This window comes from Linepithema humile, chromosome 3 (assembly GCF_040581485.1).
Source record: "Linepithema humile isolate Giens D197 chromosome 3, Lhum_UNIL_v1.0, whole genome shotgun sequence".
Classification (NCBI taxonomy): Eukaryota; Metazoa; Arthropoda; class Insecta; order Hymenoptera; family Formicidae; genus Linepithema; species Linepithema humile.
Window position 1 is genome coordinate 27,489,822 of NC_090130.1, and position 20,574 is coordinate 27,510,395.

The following is a 20,574-nucleotide window of genomic DNA, read 5'->3' on the forward strand; positions in this document are numbered from 1 at the left end:
AAAGTCCTCCATTTTAAGGCTTAGAGCATGTTACTATCTCGTATTATTATAAAAAGGAATAAATATACGGGAGTTAAAATTCAAAATAAATATCCACAGAATAAAATACACCAAAACACGTCGCTTTGTGCAAACACGACTGCCTACACAATAAATTTTAATGGAATAAATCTTTTGAAACACGCAGTTTAATCGATGTACAATGTAGAATTTATGTTACACGATTAATAACTATTGAGATAATTTATAATTTCCGACTTGCTTTCTACTTGCTTTAAGTGAATAAATTGCGCGAAATTTTCTTCGATAGATATTTATTGATTAAAACAGAAATTGAGCTAATAAAATTCGATGGTTATCAATCATGTAACATAAATTCTGCATAAATTTGTACATTAGTGATTTGTTAAATTGTATATTTTGCGAGAGATATATTCCATTGAGATTCATTGCGTGAATAGTTAATACACATACACACATACGCAAAGCAACATATTTTCAGATATTTTATTTTGTGTGGATATGTATCTTCATTTTTAACATACATATTTATATTTATTTACTATTTATATGAAATTATAAGATAGTAACACGTTCTAAAAGTATTGAAACACGGAAACTTAATTAAGCAAAATTAATTCGAGTTTATAAAATAAAGATGAAAAAGATGTGATAGTAAATTATTTATTGAAATTACAATTTCAAACAGAATATCATCTTGTAACACGTAAAATATTTTAAAACATGTTGAAAATCACGACGTTTCAATAATGGCTCGAGGCGTTCGGTGATTGTTTTTGTTTTTTACCTATAAAAGCGGCTTACGCACGCTGTTACCTGCGCGCTATTACCTTGCTTTCACCTTGTTATGATTCGCATGATGCCAGAGGTGAGACCGAGTCACACTCAAACCGTAGTGGTAGGGATGACGCACGCCGAGAAGCGCGTACATGTGAGTGTTTCGCGGTGTGTGCGTCATCCCTTCCACTATGATTGCGTGTACCTCGCGTCTCAATTCTATCATAGACACGGATTCGCACGTCGGCTCTCGAGCGAGCAAGTCGCGAAAGCAATTGTTCCGTATTGTCATCACGTTATCCTCTCCGTATCTTTTCGAATCGCAATAAATACTAGCTTTTACAAGTAATTACTGATGGATAATTTGTACTCTCGGTCAGCTCCCCGGAGCTTTGAATATTTCATTCCGCAAGCGGTTTTTCTTCATTTTAACTTGCACTTTGGTTATTTACATATTTATTTATCATTTTTATATTGTGATACGAGATAATAAAATGCTGTAAATGCGTAAAAATGCGTACGAAAAGCACGGAAAGCATTCTCAAGTAGTTTAAATATAACGTAAACGCGACGGATGATGACAAAGTAAATTTTATTGCGTAGTTTTCGATTTCTGCTGCGAATATTGAACGGGTAGCTTCGTGCGATCTTACCTTCGAGTTGCTCCTTTGTCATAATATACGCGTCGAGATTGTCGTGTAAAATATCGCGCAATTCTCGTGATAAAATTTGCGTCGAGAGTGCCGTATAAAGTGTCGCGCGACAATAATTAATCGTATTTTCGCGAGTAAATCACGTTGCCATAAAGGACCACTGAGAGGAGGAGGAGGCCCAGGGGGCATCGGACGCTGACGGAGCAACCGTAGGGTGAGTATTTTATTATTTGTTACTTGTTTATGTATTAATATATTAATTAATATATTAATTGCTTATGTCTGCGACAATCATATGGCATTTTACATTATTGTATAATCTAACGCTTATAAGATATTCGAGATACTTGGAATATTTGATAAAATAATTACAATATTTATATATAATATTTATAATTATTAAATGATTTCAACATAATTTAATTTTTCTAATTATTTTAAATATTTTTACGAAAGAAAAGTAATTGTTTTTGTTAGTTATATAATTGTTTGATTAACTATTTGCTTAAAGGACGAATAAAAAATTTAATGCAATAATTATTTTTGAAATATAAATTATTTTTTACGCTGCTATAATTTGAATGTATTTATATTTTACAGATCAACATTTATGCAACTCCGCTGCTACGCATCATGTGTCGGTAAGTTTTAAATTATATTTATTAATGGAATTAATTTATCTCTATTAATTTATATCACTTTACAAGGAAAAATTACGTTGTCTCATTATTTCTTTCTGCTTATGCAGAATTTAAACAAACATATTATTTAATTTATGATAAGTATTGATAAATTAATAAATCTTTAATGAACGAATAATCGATATAACACTATTTTTACAATTTTTATAAATAAAATGGATTGAATTTTTTTGTCGATACTTTTATTAAATCATCTTGAGGCATATCAATAACAAATTATCAAAATAATAAACATATCAAAGTATTCGCTTAGGTTTGAAGTAAAGCGTTTGCTTCTCTAAAGGATATGTAAAATGAACAATAAAAATTGTGATTTTTTACATACCTGCGTAACTATGTTATTAAGGCGCTGTAACAACGATAACGTTTACATGCAAATACGTGAAAGGATAAAGCAAACGTCTCGTAGGAAAAAGGAATTATTCATACAAAATGCAGAACAATGCGTTCTCTTGATGCTTTTACTTTGAAACAAATGCTTCCGTTTCTACCTCCGGTTACAAACATTTGGCTTCACTTTTATTCATACGACTCAATGCATTATGGAGTAGCATTACTAAAGTGATTCTGCCGTCGCTTGTTAACGAGAACTTTGATGCACTGGACTCGCGTGGGCATACGTGTTGCAAATGCAGTACGCTCGAATTCGGCACCGTTTGCACGAAATCAGAGCAGGGATATCCGTTCAATTTGCCAGCACGACATTTATTTACCCCGATCGGGGGCGGTCCGGCTGGACCGCTGAATCGCGGCGTCAACGACGAACGAGGTGGCCAGAATCGTTTAAATCACGGCAGTCGTGCAATGCGGAATACAAATCGGGTTTATCATTACGACCTGGCGGATATCGGCTCGTCTAATACGCGGCCTCGATTCGTATGTTTTACCGTTCGGCATCCACGCTGAATGTTTACGCAGATCGGCCATTTTGAACGATCAATCCACATGAATTACGACGCTTATCTCGAAAGAAATGAAAAAACAATCTGCTACAAAATTTTTTATGCGACTTATTTACGATTTAATGCAATTTTCTTGAAACTATCCATCTTGGGAATACAGATATTGATCCTGTCGTTATTGATAATAATCTTAGAAATTCTTTTCCGATAAAATTATTGAAATTGAATCATAAACTCTTAAATATTGTTTATCCTTGAAAAAATTTTTGTTGAGAAAAATTTTAATACTGTGTTCACTCTATAAAAATCTAAATTTGTTTTTACGAATTTTTTTCTGTCTATCTTTCTCTATTTACACATTAAATTGAGATACATTATTATTACAATGTATGTCAAGTGATTGTAATTATATAAAATTAATAGAAAATTTTGAAATAAATTATTCTCATTATTTTGAGAGAGATTAGCTTTTATGTATATAAAATGCTTGTAAAATTTCTTTATGAAGGTAATTGAGAAAATATCCTTTTCAGAAAATTAATTGGTAAAAGATATCCAGATGTTTGCGTCATTAGTTAAGGGTCAGGTGGCGAATGTATCTGTACTAATCGATAGTATATGGCGTTACAATTGCAACAGCAATAACGCCCGTTTTCGCATCTGTTACCGTATGAATCGCAAGTTTACATAGATATTTACTATCCTCGCCGACGTCACATTGCACCGGATCATTATTGCCGTTCCACTTGGAAATTATCCAGAGTACGACACTTACCATTTTAAGCGGGAGATCCGCGAGGAATTATGGCCACAACACGTGGCCAATGGGCATCGCTATCCGCAGTCATATATTCGCGTTAAGCCCGCTCCAATCTCGAGCTTCCGAAACTGTTCAAATCTGTGCGGTTCACGGCAGAAAATCGATTCATGAATTATACCGAAGTTTGAATAACGTGCCGTTTTTATTTAAATTTCGACGAAGAAACTTTTTGAGTTTCCCAGCAAGGATGGATCATTTAAGAATCTTTACGAAAAATTTCTATCAACGTGCACAGACGAAAACAAATATTTTTGTTACAATTTTGTTAAATTGCAAGTTTTTGTTTTAACGTATTGTTTTTTATCTATTTGTGTCATTTGTTTTCAAGTTGGAAGTACTGACCCAAAAGTGTAAAAGCACTTTTTCTGTTTATTATTTTATAACATAAAAGAATACTATTTAACAAAGATTTTTCTTATTCTTGAGATTTATATTCTTGGCATTCGCAGCTTCTCTTTATATCTTTATTTGTTGCGTAATTCTATTTGTTACAGGTGAGTTTTCTCAGAATACAATAGATTTGCTCTCATTCTCTCTTGTTGTCTTTCTCCTCTTCGTTCCGCGCGACAAACCGCTGGCACGCTTGCCGCGCTCGCATTTTTGCTGGGTCAGTTCTTCCCTCTTTTCGCCCTGACCTACATCTCGGGGACGCCTTCTCGTAAAACCATCGCGCGAATGCCCGATTCCCTTCTTCCCAACCGTGAAACGTCTATGATTCACTTCGCGTTTTATCGCTTCGTCCTTTCGCGCCAGCGACGCACAAGGGATGCGAACGGTTATATGTCCATTTTCCTTTTCGGGTAAAAGGGCTGATAAAAATCTTATCTCTCTTTTCTCTCTTTTTCTCTCTAGAATTGCAGCAGACTGAAAAGTCTGACGTACTGTACAAGTAAACAGAGTGAAAATAATAAAGTATGAAAGGGGGGGGGGACACCTTGGAAAATAAATTAATAAATCTTACGTACATATATGCGATAAAACACGTATGTATATGCAATAGGATGCATAAGTTCTGTTCCGGAGAATTAGGACAACATTCCCTTCTTCCAATTATCTAAACCGCCTCGACTTCCTCCGCTGTACTAGGATTATTTAAGTCAGTAATAACAGAGACAGCGGCGCCGCCTTGCTTTGTCATTGTAGCTGTTTTCGGTGACAGCTACGAATGCCGTCCTTAGCCCTTTTCCTCATTCCTCGCCGCCCGGTGTGTTCAGAGCGCACATACACACGCCGAAATTTAATTACTCTCCGCGCGGGTATCCGCCGAAACTCTCCTTCAGCCCGTAATAATTTCGTCGGAAGCTTCAGGAAATGCCGGGAACGAGGAGTATCCGGCCAAGTCGCTTGCCCTTTTCGCGCTCACCTGAGAAATTCACCGAGATATTCTAATCCTCCGCATCCCGCGTCTCCCGCCGCGCTTAATCCACACTGTTGTGTACCCAGCGCGTTAGGGACGATTAAACGAGCTCCTATTTTTACGCCGGGACGCCGACAGTGATAAGAACTACGGCGATGCTGCTACAATTAAATTTAATTCCAGCAAACGAGCACCGTTGTGATTAACTGTTGTCTCGGTGTAAATGTGTGCAAGCTATTCAAGAGTACGATATTAAGGCAACAACAAAGTCGGCTATTTCTTAAAGTATCAATAACAAAGATAAATATCTGCTATTCTAATATTCTAACAATTAGGAACGCGCTCTTTTCGTACGGTTTAATGCCGTTCTTGACAAATTCACATAATTTATTCTACAATTTTGAGTATCATTTTTTGCATGTTTTTAAAAGTCCTCGATTGCCCGGACTGCGGTTTGAAAAATGTTGTAATGGACGCACGTGCTAAAATTTGAATACAGCGCTTCTTTTTACTGGAAACAACAAAGTCCCGTATTGCGAGTCACGTGCGACCTAAATTACCGGCGTGCACGGCGTTAGAATTACTTCAGACGCCGGGGGCTACATGCTGGTTACGGGAGTAATGTCGTAATGTGTCGAGAAACAGAATAAGAAAGAGAAAATAGGAAGAGTGAAGCATATCGTAGCAGCGTTTATATGATTAAAAGATTTGTTGATTAATAATAGACTTCATTGATTGCTTGCTACAGGTATTTGACACTTCTCTATTTTTATTATCGCGCGTCATTGTTTTTATTTATTGTCACGCAGCATTGTTATCACATTTTCTCAGTAATGTTAATCTGCAATCTGACAATTATGGAATTAACCCGAAAGCGCATTTACATATGCGTAATTTATTGTAATGAGAGTCATATTTTGCTCATTACGTATTGCGCTATCATTACACACGATTAAATTGCGCTCTATAGTGAACAGCGCAACGTAATAACTACAAATTTTCAGTTCCTTTGAGATTACTGATGTAATTAGAAGTATATGGAAGAAAAAACCACATAATCTTAATGTTAAAAACATTAGATTTATAAATCGATAATTATATCGTTTATATTTCGTATTTAACAAAACTAAGAAAATAAGCTTGAAATTACCTAAACTTTAATTTTGATAGCAGTTGCGAACACAGCGTGTTTTTCTTTTCTTTAAGCTAAAACTGTTCTTTCGCTCGGTAAGATGCGTTTTTAAAAAGACATGCAACATTACCTTCGCGCCGAATGTGTCTAGAAATGACTAGAGATTTGCATAATCCGTTTTGACATTATACTCTCATGGCTTTTCTCTAAGAGCCGCGCTATATACACAACAAGCACGCCGTGCAACGCTTGCATCATTCAATAAATTGTTAATCTTTTAAGTCTTACAATTAGCGTACGTACCACTTATGTTGATATGAGATTAGCTCACGCTTGTTCTCAAGGAATTTAGAGATCAGGTAAAAAGACACATTTTCTAATTGATAATGTACATTCTTTCATTGCAAAAAATTTATTGCAGTTTGGTAATTTTTTATTTTATCAGAACTCGAGCGTGACAAACATATTTTCCCTCGGAAATATGCATGAGTTTGTAGAACACTTCGGTACTATATTTCATATGAAATGGCAGGGACAAAAATTTGTTGCGAAAAGATGACGACACGACCTCGCGTAATCGTGACAAATATACTTCGGAAGTGTGATACATAGTCTGGCAGTGCCTTATTGTAGTAGTCACGTACGTAAAGCACCGCATGAGTGTCTTTCTCGGATCCTCTGCACCGTTCTCGGACCTCAGATCTCAACTAGGGCAATAATTTTCCCCCAATGCTCGCCCGCCGTTCTCGTCCACGCACTCAGCCTTTGCTTCTCTCTTTCGGCGCTCTCATTCGTTTTATTACGTCCTCCGACCGCGTGATCTCGTCGCGTGCAAAGGGTGGAGCCGTGTCTGCCTACCAGACACGGAGCAGCAGACGATGATTTGCTAATTAAAGCCGTAAGCGGTTAATTTATTATCAGTACCCTGGTATCATGTCTGTAAACTGTGCATTAAATCGCATCGTTAGGGTAGTACAAGCTTTAATACGCTAAGAGCGTATAACATGATACACATCTTTTGCACTTAAACGTAATTGCTTGTCTCCAACATTATATACCCTTGAAAATAATTAAATACATAATAATTTGCTGGTTCAAAAAATAAAAAAGATATTTTTTCTTTCTTGTTTTGAAGTCTCGAGTCATCTTAAATTGAAGTAAATTTAAATCTCATGAGTAGAGAAACTTATTAACAAATTAGTATTTATACAGGTAATATTTATGTAATTTATGTAATGTTAATTGTAGTTTGCGATTGATTTTTGTGCAAATAACAATCTCTGGAGAAAATATTTCGTACCACGTTATATGTTGGAACCAGAAATAGCAATATAGTAGAACAGATGTCGACCCGTTAATTAAAGTTTCTTAATATATCACACAACGAAATTAAATTACCATTTAATTAACACATAATTCAAGTGAATATTGTAATTACATTATAAATTACATATTATATTTGCACTATCGCATTCAATTTCCATTTTCTATCTCGTTTGATATAATATGTGATTTTAATTATCTTTAAAAGGATTTTTAGGGAAGATTTAGTATAATAATTATTCTTTGTAGGAAATTGCTTCTTCCAACAAGTAATTAGTATAAAAAAAACTTTTAATAAGAAGAAAAACGAAATTGTCAGACTTTTGCTTGAAGAAAAAAAAGAGCTTGTTTTATAATTTACGCTATTTAAACGCGAAAACGTTATTGTAAAGCAAATTGTAACGGTTTGTTAGACTGACGTTATGATTAGATTGAATATCTTTGCTAGTTTGCGACGGCGAAAAGATGCATAAAATGCGCGAGGTGCAAACGAAGCAGTTTCACTTTGTGTATGCGCGTACGCGAAAATAGTGCATTGTGTATGCTTGTAGCGGAAATAGTCTCTACCGAACGGTACGTGTTGACTTAATGGGACATTGCAGCGGCTTTAGCTAGTGTTTGCAACACGCCGGATCTCGTTACGTCGCAGAAATAATTTAACGACTGCTTATCGTAAATATATGTAAACGAATAGAGGGATTTATACAATGCGCGGAAATATATCAAATTAATCTACCGCTTTTGATCCCGAAACTCCTTGTAGTGCAAAATGTCAAATGAGTATTTCCTCTTTCAACCATAAAATTTCATGATCTCACATTTCATATCGGCTATATTTTACGCGTCATTCGCAGTGTATTTAAGAGACAAATTTACTGAAATATATTTCTTGTTTGCGGAAATAAATTCTGAAGATTAAATCAAATTACTAAAGTTATGAAGCGTTGCATTTTGAATTGCTCATTTTTGTCAGATTAATAAGAAACTTCATAATTCGAAAATTTTTCATAGTACATTTAGAATAAAATCTTGAAAAAGTTTCGTTAAGTCGAATATTAAGATAAAACAATTTTACGTTATTGGTCCAAATAAAAAGCTGGTAATAATTTATCATTTGATCACGACGAAATGATTCCACGTTATTCCGCATCACGAATTAACTGTATCGGCAAAATTGACAAATTTTTTCCAACCAAACGATTTTTCACAACACATATATGTTCTGCATATTGTTTGCGGGAAGTTTGCTCTCCCGACAACATGCTGTTTACATGGCGTCGAAGCAAATTCCGTCGTTTCAAATATCACAATACCGCCGTCTTCTTTCATATCCAAAGTTCAACGAGGTCTGATCATATCAAACTCAATAATGCTGCGCCACGAAGTGTGAAAATATTGTGTGTGTGGAAAATCCTCTTTCTTTTTTATATTCATATATGCGGGAATGAAAAAATACATACTGGATTTTTTAATAATAATAGATTATTAGTTACAATAATAATTAAACAGACAGCTGATCGTTCAGTTTTAATACTAAATCTAATTTTTATTTGTTTTTTTTTTTTACTTTTCAATTTATAAATACATCGTGGCTCTTATTTTGAATAAGTATCGTCATACGCTCGCGGGTTTGAACGACATGTCGGCTATTCATATCGTCGTATCTCATTTCTTTATTCCATTCATGCCTAGCCCGGCCTATCTTTTTACTTCTCCTTCTGCGTCGTGCTATAAACTTGCCGGGTTGCATTTAGGAAATAAGTTCCTCGCGCGCAAGAACGCTCGCCGCGAAACTCAGTGCTTTCAGGGGAGTGTTTCTAGCGAGAGGGCAATGAGCCGCTGCGCGATGTAAAGTCCCGAGGGCTAATAATGTCCCAGAAGCGTACAGAGATACGGCATGTTACATCAAGGAGGTTGCAAGAGTAAATGCGCGATGTCGTCGACCCCGGGGCGCGGCAGGCGACGAAGAAATTCGCGCGGATCGACGCCACGGGCGCGATATATCGTTTGTAATATTTGCGAAAAATACGAAGGGGACGTGTCCCAACCGCGTAGCGCGCGTCCCGGAGGCACAACTTCCGCGCGTCTCGTCGGGTCGTCACGTTTCTGCGATTTATTTCGATACTCCGGCGATAGCGATCGGCAAAATAAGACTGTGCAAATATGAGAAATACGAAATTCTTTTACCACAGTTAGCTTCGCAACACTCGCCATCGACAATTTTAGTTTGGTACGTGCGCGGTTTTGTGACACTTTTAACGATTTTATCGCACATTTTAACACGTGACTTCCTAAACATACGGAAACGAGCATTTCTGCAATGGCGAGATTATCATCAAAGGAAACTGCAATCTGTATTCGCGGGATATAGAGCTTGCTATGTGGCGAGCGGATATACGTGTGTATCGCGCCGTGAAGCGTGAAGCTGCGGAAGAAAACCCGTCGCAAACACTTATTTAAATGAGAGTGTTTGCACTGACAGAAAAGGGCGATTTTTTTTTTTTTTTGTGCGTTTATACGGAATGAAGTATCCAAACGGAAATACGATACAAATACGTGGAGTTTTATACGCGCGACACAACAGCCGCGGCGCACATTTATCGTCGTGAAATTTTTATTCCGGATTGAACGGAAAAATTGCATCCCACCACACGCGATCGACAACGATTTATGTATTCGAGAAAGTGAATTCACGCGTGATGGCTGCACCGCGTTTCGCTTACGTAATAATTCACATATTGCAATTTCCCAGTTAATATAATGTGACATAATTTGTTTATATTGCGTAATTGGCATATCCGAATTGTGCCTGCTGGCGGTTTTTCGGATTTGCCGATTACGGAACGGCTCGCCCATGTGCACATAATTTTAACAATTTAGTTCGAGTTTGTCCAAGTTCATCGAACAAAGGGGTCTTTTGCTTTCAGCCGTAACTGCTCGTTAGTAATTCCTTCGAATAGTAGCAATTAACCCAACGCGATACATTAAACAATAAATGTATTAGCGCAATGAGCTAGAGGGCGGATTTCACAACATCTGCCTTCTTTGTATCTTTTTTTTCTTTCAGCGATGAATATTGAATAGTATAGTATATTACTCGCGCAAATGTTCAAAACAGACAGGCCTGGTTCAGTTTATCACATTCCTTCAATACTTTTCGTATGAATATTTGTCGTACCTGATGTTGAATCAAATCATGGAGCTTACAGTTGAATGTCTCGTATTTTAAGATAAATTTGACAGCTTTTTCCAAACTTTCACGAAATTTCCAAGGAAATTCTTCGAGAAATTCCTATAATTATGTCATAAAATACATTTTTTATTTATTAAACGAAGATTGCAGGTATCGAGAAAGGTTCAACGGAGATTTGCATTGCCGTAAGCGCATGAGGACGAATTCGTTTCGTGCTCGATACGCCCATCGGGAATTCCATTCCCGGCGCGGTGCGACAAGCGTGCTGTAGACATCGGCCCCATTGCAAATATTGAAAAACGGCAGTCACCTGCTCTTTCCGACGTAATGAATGCTCGTAAAATATTACACGACCCTACGCGCTTTCCTCCTTCCTTCCGCCGCCGTTCGAACGTGCGATTTCTCCGCCGCCGTCGGTTTATCAGAATTTCGCGCGCGGTCGAAAAGCGTTAATTGAATCGCGTAAAATTTAATGTTTTAATTAAATCTTGCACCGCGCGCCGATATCATTTCGCTAGTGCGATCGGCCGCCACTTAGACGTCTCACCCATTCGCGAATTTCCACAGCGAAACTGTTCTTTGTGTAACGCTCGGAAGCCCGCATTGTCATGGAAATGGAAACTTTTTTGGGGAGATTGTTTCCGCCGTAGCACAATATTGCAGCGAATGATAAAAGCACGCGTATTTCATGATCGTACTATTGTCAAATGTGCAAAAAATTTCCTGTTTTAATTTATTTGCAGCTGAATTTGCAATTTTTCGATAAATCAAGTAATTGTGATAAAAATATTTATTTTATGTGGTTACAGTTTTTTCTAATTTACTCATCAATAAATTAATTGAGAAATAACAGAAATTTTGTGAATTATATAATATTTATATTTTCACATTTATTCACTGTAACGTTTTTTGTTAAAAGCAATTTAACCTCATGTTATTTGATGTAGCATTTGAAGTAAATCAATTATAAATAACTATGGCGTTTTTCATCGTGCATTTATGATCGTTTATCATACATATAATTTAAACATGTCACGATACTGCAAAAGTCTAATTTCAATAAAGTAATAAAGATGTTCATGTCAAAGAAGCTTTACTTTAATGGAGAGTGCCTACTCTCCGATGCTCAAAGTAAGGGTTTTGTTCGTCGCGGCAGTAAACTTTTCCCTCAAAACGCGTGACGCAACTGGCGCAACAATTTCTGCAGCGGTCCCGCTGTTATCTCTCCTTTTTCCGCACGCAGTGCAGAAGTAACGAGAATGTCGGTGTACAGTAGGTTTAATTAAAGTACGGCCGAGCGTGTAGCTTAGCGCTAATGCGGTCCGCGTAGTAAAAAAGGAAAAAATGGGAAGCATGGCGAGTTAATTGTTTGTCACTCCTTGCTCAACGAGCGTTAAAGCCGGGGGATGTAAGCGAAATAATACTATAATACCGAGAATTCCGCAGCCTAATTAAATCCCACTATCGGGTATGTATATTGTTTTAATATTTCGCGAAGAGCCAATTTCAATTCTCGCGCGTCTCGAAACTTCCGCGAAACTTCTAAGAACACGAAAACCGCGGTTGCGATGCGGAGGTATTAAATATTTTCGCGTAGACTTCTTTAACAATTTTCATTTCCTAGCGGCGCATCTGCGACCTGCGCCACATAACACTCAGGCGTATGAATATTTATATTAAAGTGAGCTGGACGGATTAAAAGAACGCGGTACAGAAAATCTGCCGCGTCGCGACGGTGTTTATTACGTCATTACATAAAAAAAAAATCTTGCGGCGGAAAACTTACTAATTTCTTGATGTAACTAAGTTTTTAATTAGAATACTGCTAAAGTAAAATATATTTAAAATTAAATTAATGAAAGTAATAAGCAGCATGGTATTTTTTTTATTTACTTCCACTGAAGCTCTCTTAATTCGCCTCTCATTTTCAACCACTTGAGACTCCAAACACTCTTAACACTTTTTTAAAACACGATGAACTTTGCGTTGAAAGAACCATGTCTGCAAAGCGTTTGCGAAAACATTTTAGAGCCATGGTGCGTAGAAACACATAATGAATTTGAGCAATGTGTCGCAGTGAGGTGCATTTCTCTTTTGTTTACCGGTAAACGCGAAAACATGATTTAATATGCAACATGGTCAAAGGGTTAAACAACTATGGCCTAGCGCAATGTTATTCGCCCTTCGCGTGTACAGCGTTCAGTACGCGCGCGATTGAAATTCCTCTGAATCGGAGGTCAGCCTAAATTGCATCGAATTATCGGTGTATCTGATAGGGATTTAGACCGGCAGCGTAATTTCTTTGATAGAATAAACGGACATATGGGCGGGGGTGTATCGGATCCGCGCGCGGAACAAACCAGAATTATGTATCCGTATCGATATGCGTTAATGACACAAGTGGGCTTCGCCGTGGCTTCCAGACCTCATCCACGCTAAACCACCGTCCCTGCATGTGTACGTGGCAATTCGTGGGCGGGCAAAGCGCGGGCGCTATAGTACATAAGCCGCCGGCATTCCTGGCATTCCTAAATCGGAGGTCAACCCGAATCAGATTAGATCGGCACGAGCTTGTCCAGGAATTGAAATACCTTGTCAGCATGACCGAAGCTACTTATCGATCCGTGGGTTTCGGGCTGGTTATGCGAATAGAAATTAAAAATTTGTCCCAAAATCAAATAAGCGAGACAAAACGAAAGAGCGACTCTTCTGTCCAGTTTCATAATTTCGAAAAATCCCATTTCTCCGAAATAAACACTCGAATATAACGGCTCCCAAAGGATTGTAATTTCGAATTCAGAATATAATGGAATATACATTACGTTCGAAATTATGCGTAATGCTTGCAAAATGTAGAACGCGCGACATGTAGCTTGTCCGGATATCTATTCGTTTGGAAATAAGAGCAAATGATTCGCATAATTTGGCGATATTGATTCTTCAATTTTGTCGCAGTTACATCGCGGCTTTCCGGCACTCTACTCCGCATTATTTCGAGAAAATCTTCCATCTCGGAGTTCTTTTTCCGTTCTTTCCGCAAAGTTATCATTTCAATTTCCCGCAAACCGTATAAATTAGGCGTGTTAAAAAAGATCTTTTGTATAAGCAAGAAATTTCTTATTCATACGGTGCGCATTTCTAAATTTCATCACCAATGTGTCGCGTTAATCTCGGTAAATCTTTCTCGGCAGAACTCTCGGTAATATGTCGGACTACCTTCGTTTCGCGCAGAAATCGCCCGACATTTTTTTTGTCCCGCGTCGCCGTTGAATATTCCCCGGCGTTACGCGCCATGCAAATGATAAAGAATTTACATCTTCCTTAATTTGCACAATAATGGCGGCGTCACCTCTCGACCGCGACTTTCCCGCGAGGGAACTTCCCTGTCGTCTGACTACGCGTTGAATTTCCTCGGGATATTCGTGTTAACCGCGATGTTATAATGCATAATTGCGGTATATAACCGATGTACATGACATGTCTGTCATAAACGTATTTTATATCAAACAGTAATGAAGATACATGATTATTACAACTCATTATACAGGATATGGCGATAACGCAACGATAAGATGATTAATTGAAATTGCACAAAACTAAGATAAAATTGTAGAATAAATTTTTCTTCTATTTAACTTTCTTTCGGAAATATTGAACTTGGAGATTATTAGAAAATATTAACAATATTTTTTAACGAAGTATCTCATTATAATTTATTACACTAATATCTATACATAATATTATTTAATTATTATTTTTTGTGTTATTAGATACTTATATATTATTTTATTATTTATTATATTAGTAGCAATATTACATACAATAATAAACGTAATACGTACATTCTTTTTTAAAGAATAATAATTTTTACAGCGCTTCTTTAATCTTCTTTCGTAATTTACGTTGCATTTTCCATTTCACTTTATTTAGATAAGCCTATTTAGATAAGCACGGTATCTTTTTGAACGACATTACTTTCGATGCACTGAAAAAGAAAATGAAACAAAGTCTCAATCTTCGTAACTTGAATGTTCTTTGAAACAAGGTTGATTTTAATTAGATGCTAACTTTGTCGTGATACACGAAAGATATTTTAAATTCATGAACCCCGCAAATTAGGCCCAAGACGGTGTCTTGCGAGAGTTAATGGTAGTCCGCGATGTACTTGGCTCGTGTAACTTTCGCGAACGTTTCCTGCGTTGCATAACAGCAGCTTAAGTCGTACCGCTGGGTTGAACGAAGCGGAAAGTTTCAGAAACTTTACGGAGGGATATTCATTTGCACCGGATTCTTATGGCCGTTTCGTGACCGAAATACCGGATCGCAAAGCCGGCTTAAATAAATTAACAAATCTTTCCTTTATTTGTCTCTTTTGTGCTGCGTATTGTTAAACGAATGCGATTACGACAACGTGCCTTTTATCAGGATCTCAGATTATTTTTCGACTGCTGTACTTTCGGACTTATGTAAATTGTTCTTTCGCGGAATACTTCTATTCTCGCTGGCTCGCTACGGCGAATAAAGGGAAAGCTCGATTTACAAATGGCGACCGATTATTACCAAGCTGTGCCTATTAATCGTTAAAATCAAGGCGGCGTCGAGCGTTTACCAGCCAGGCCATCATTACGGCGTAAATTTCGAGGTCCCTAACGGACCTCTACATCATACCCTACGCGGAACACTACGACAACGGCGCGCTGGTATTTACGTAATTATTGGGCCGGGCATTTGCTTTGCGGCTGGCTGCATCGCGGCTCGTCGGATGTTCCCCGAGCATGCGTCATCATTAGACCGTGGTATTCCGCGCCGCGTTAAGGACACTTGTCGATATCTTTAATTAAGCCACTTATTTCAAGTTCGAAGTTACAAGCGGCTTTTCAAATATGTATTATAAAATTGCGACGTAAATTCTGTTCCAACTCGATCCAACAATAAGATTTCGCCATTAAAATGAATTCCAGTGCATGTACAATGTTTCGCATACGATGCATGCTGAAAAATAATATTTTCGCTTTCATATCCAAATATTATCTATTATATAATGATTTATAAAATAATCAACATATGTAATGCATTGAAAAGTTAAGATTGAAAAACACTGAGCACTCTTGGAAAACTTGTGCATTGATAATTTAGATGCTAATCCAACTAGAAAAGTTGTGCTTTCACAAGCAGATTGCTTTTAGAAACTATTTTGCTATATTTGCGATTTGTAAGGAAATCCATTTAATGCAAAATACGGGTTTCCCGCTGGTAAATTGTACATATATGTATTTCTTATCTTGTCTCACATACTTTATCGTCGAGAAACACATAATCGCGCTATCCCTCATTTGCTAACTTGCTCATTTAACTGCGCGCGGTGAAATGCCACGTTGCATTAAGAAATTATTTATTAATCCGTCTTACTCGCGTCGCCGTGGAACGATGGTAGCTGCCTCATTTGCCCAGCTCATAAATTATTTTCTCGCCGGAAAGACTTGCGGCTGTCGTATTTTAGTTTAAAAAGATCTCGGCTAACTTTATCCGTGAGTTACGTTAGTAGTGACGGCAGCTTATTCAATCATATACTTATTGTAGAAGCAAGATGAATGAACCGTTAATCAAGAGGAAATGCGAAAATATTTGCACTCGTTTATTTCCACTAAAAATTCATGCTTATAATTCCGTTGCAAGAGTTTCGCTTAAAGTAAATTAATGTAAAAAAATAAAATAAGCGAACTTTTCGGCTTACCATTCTGTATATTTAGATATTGTGTGACGCGGTAAAATCCGTCGACCATCCAGGCAAGAGTTATCTCCATGTTATCTAATCCTTGGAGACGCGAACGTGCCGGCGCGTAAATGAAAATCATTTTGCCGCGAGATACACGGCGCGCCGCGTTAGACGTCGGCCATCAAAAGGGATGAACGGGGCTGCTAATCCACGAAAGTGGCGAGAAACCAGCAATGTTGCCTCTCGATATGAATACCTAACGGGCGCATTTACTCGGACCCTCGCGGAGAACTCCCGCGTTATAACTGCGCGGATGAATGTACAGCTCGGCCCAGTAGTAATGGAAAGCCGCTGATCGGCCATATGACAATACTGCAGATTGCGTGCAGGATTATGCACAGTTAATGCATCAAGAGGCGCACACTAGATTGGATTAACATTGCACGCTAATAATACATATTTGCCGAGGATTCTAGTTTGTTTTCATCCTTTCAGATTCTCCCTATCTACATTGAGAGAATAGATTTATACTTTTTATGTATTACATATTACTTTTGTACTATATGAATATTTTATATATAGACAATTGAAGCATATTTCTAAGAAATTTTTGAATAAAATTAAGTTTGAAGAGAGAAAGGAAGCACTGAATATAATAAAGTTTTTTTGTACAACACGAACTTTTAATGAGTATTAACGTCAGTTATAATAAACTCCTAACATAGACGTTTCTGATATAAAATTAAATTTAAAGAGAAGAAAGCATGGTGTTAAAATATTTTTTGCGCGATATGAATACGATAAATTGTCTCTTTCTGTCGAGTTGCTGGCGGAAGAGTAAAATTACATACGGGAACCCATAATTGTAGGAACGTAACATGATTAGAGAAGCGAGTCAACGAGATTGACATGACCGCGCTGGGCTTAATCGAGCTGTCTGAGGGACGAAGACGAGAGTCAGACGACAGATGATGGAAATCATAATGAATCTCGTCGTTTCGCCTCCGTCGCTCAGGAATGTGAAATTACGGCAAGAACCTGTCTAGCACGCTCGCTAATATATATCAGTGACTTCGATCTTCATTAATCTTCCACCTTCGATCGATCTCGAATATCTGGCGTTCTTTCCGAGCACAATTTTCGTGTTTGGTGTGTCCAATATTATCTGGACGAGCCTGAAATTAACGAGTTCCGTACAATTTACGATTGTCTGTCGATAGAATTTATTTCTCGTTGTTAGACTTAATTCCGCGTTTCTCCGGCGCATTAAAAGTAATTAACGTACGATATATTCACGAGAACCGCAATTAACATACGAAATCAGTTGAGTAGCTTTTCGTGTAACGTGAAAACCCCGATGTCTCTTCTCCAATTCTTTTCGCAGGTGCTCTCACTCTTTCGCTTCACTCTTTCGCCCTTAACTTCGGGCCACCCCCTTTCCCTTCGCTCATTGATCAAACACTATCTCTTTATCCCCACTTCTAAAACTGGAATTCCTTCGCGATAACCACTCCGACCACTCACCAGCATGAACTGCACCCTTCAACACCATGACGCGCCCTAACGCCGGTATAGGGACGTCAAGTGGGTTATCGCGATAATAGCGACCGGTAGAAGGATGGCATCGTGCTCATAAATGTGATTATAATTACGAAATTTAACTTTAAGAAAAGTTAAGAGCAATTCAATATAAAAATTCCAAAAAAATAAAAAAAAAACATTTTAGAAGCATGACATATTAAGACAAGTAATTAATTTAATTGAAGGATTTATGGCAAAAATTTATTACAGCGCCGAATTCAATATTGAATGACGTTTAGAGACGAAAGAATTCTATACCACCAAATACATAAAATTTGAGAAAATTTCGTCGACCAGTTTTATGCTGATAAATGCGCGTAAGCACATATGTATTGAAATAGGCAGGCTACTCTTGCGTAACAGCGAGCTTGCCTGTACCTTTAACAGGCGAGCACTTCTTGAGAATACTCGTACACAAACACGAAGAGCGCGTTTCTCGCAAGCGTTCTGCGAAAATCAGGATTTGCTCATAAATATGTAAATTTCTCAGGGATGTATGTATGTGTGTGTGTGTGTGTGGACGGCGCGGTAAAAATGTGGCCGCGTTGAGAACTGCCGATACGAATGGATATTCAATTACGATCGACACACGCCGATTTGCACTGGGAAACGAACATAATTACGGTTCACTGAAAGAACCGATCTTATTTGCTGGGCTTTTTAATCTGCTTCTGCTTGTTTTAATTGTACGTTGATTAATTCAGTTAATCGAAAGAATAATCTTTAATTGCACGTTGCACTATGCGCTATATGATTTTTTAGTAATATCGTTAAGATTGCATAGAAATTAAATTTAAATATTCAGTTCATATATTAGCTTACATTATCAGTCTGATTGTGTATTTGCTGAAGTAAAATGCAAATAATTTACTACCTGAATGCGTTTACATTTTTATCTTTACTCGATCCGACCTTGATTGGGATATGTCATCCTGCGAGCTGTTAATCTGCCGAGTCAGTCAGTCAGAATAAATCGGATCTATTCTCATCAATCGCTTTTTTTCTGTTTTTCTTTTTGGATCTCTTCCACTTTTTTTATATTACGTCGTGATTTCTTGTCAAGATTATTAATGACATTTTTGTTTAACAATTGAACTTGTCCAAAAAATCTTATATATATTAATAGGTATAATGCTGTATCGTATTTTATTATTAGGTTTACCATTAACTTTACAGCACACTTTATAGATAAAGGAAAAATTAAATCTTTTATATTGTAAATGATGAAACAATTGTATATAGTATAAATAGATAAAAGTTTATAAAAATTGCTGAGGTAAAGAGATAAATTAACCAGGAAATCTGAAAGTAAAATTATTCTTTAATTAAATTAAAATGAATCAGTTGATAATTGCATATCGATTAAAACTGATTCGGTAAATTAACGTATAATGTTAATTTACCGAAACATTAATATGTAATTATGTTATTAATACAAATGTAGTTTATGATTAATTATCAATCTAATAGTGATTAGATGCTTAATAATTTGTTTAACCATAAGCAAGCGATTTATTAATGGCTTGCTAAGGTAATCACAAGAATAATTAATCACTGTCTAACAGCGATCGCAAGTGACAGCTTGACATTGACAACTACATAAAGTGGCGGAAGTTTTCTCGTCGCGAATGGCTTTCCGATTTTCACGCGCTTGCATAGTGCCGCTCGGTCTGCATTATTCATGCACGACAACTCGTAAATGCAGATGCGTTGTATATGCAAGTGTAAAATAGGGATCATCTCATTATGTATCGACTGCGTCGGCTTTGTTACGATTTTACGACAAATTTGCATCTTAGAATATACTACATCGAATACAAAGTACGGATTTACAAGACAGCGCGTCTGCACCCGATTACTTTCGCATGCATTTCGATTACTCGATGTATAAATCAAAGACTTTCAATAATGTATAGTGTTTGGGACGCTTCCAATAAGTGGATTTTTATCATTTTCTTTTTTTTTTTTTTTTTTTTTTTTAGGAGAATCTTTGTGCACACTTTTCTGTGTTACATGTATAATATACGTAGATATATATATATTTTAACTATTGTGAGATAAAATTTAATCATTTTAGACGAATGATACTATCGTATTTAGTAATTAAAAAAATAGATTATATGCATAATTACGTTACATTTAGATCAAATTGGTCCATTTTTAATATTGTTCTTTTTTTAATCTTGTTTGCGTACCATTAATATATGAAATATACAGTAGTTCTCACTGATTTCGCTATTCGTTTTTAATAATTTGCACATAATTCCAATTTTGACACATTTTAAAAATATATTTGACTCGTACGAATTGTTTCACAAAGTACAATTAGAAATGAGCCCGTTTTGTTCATTTTGTCTTAAATAATAGATCATAAATTGTGCATGTAATCATACGTTCT

General features: G+C 36.8%; 1 protein-coding gene across 8 annotated transcripts in view; it reads left to right on the top strand.

Moving 5' to 3' along the window:
• The window catches only part of nAChRalpha4 (nicotinic acetylcholine receptor alpha4), a 163,586-nt gene that overhangs the window by 32,273 nt on the left and 110,739 nt on the right, over positions 1-20,574 (top strand). Inside the window, exons 1-2 of one of the 8 annotated variants that reach the window (XM_067350926.1) lie at positions 721-1,665; positions 2,052-2,092. The exons of 6 other annotated variants lie outside the window; for them this stretch is intronic. Coding sequence is in view for 1 of the 2 variants with exons in the window: in XM_067350925.1 (XP_067207026.1) it covers positions 2,062-2,092 (31 nt within the window). In the remaining variant the exon portion in view is untranslated. Of the gene's footprint in view, positions 1-720; positions 1,666-2,051; positions 2,093-20,574 lie in introns of those variants that run through there. One more of the 8 variants, XM_067350925.1, reaches the window with a different exon arrangement.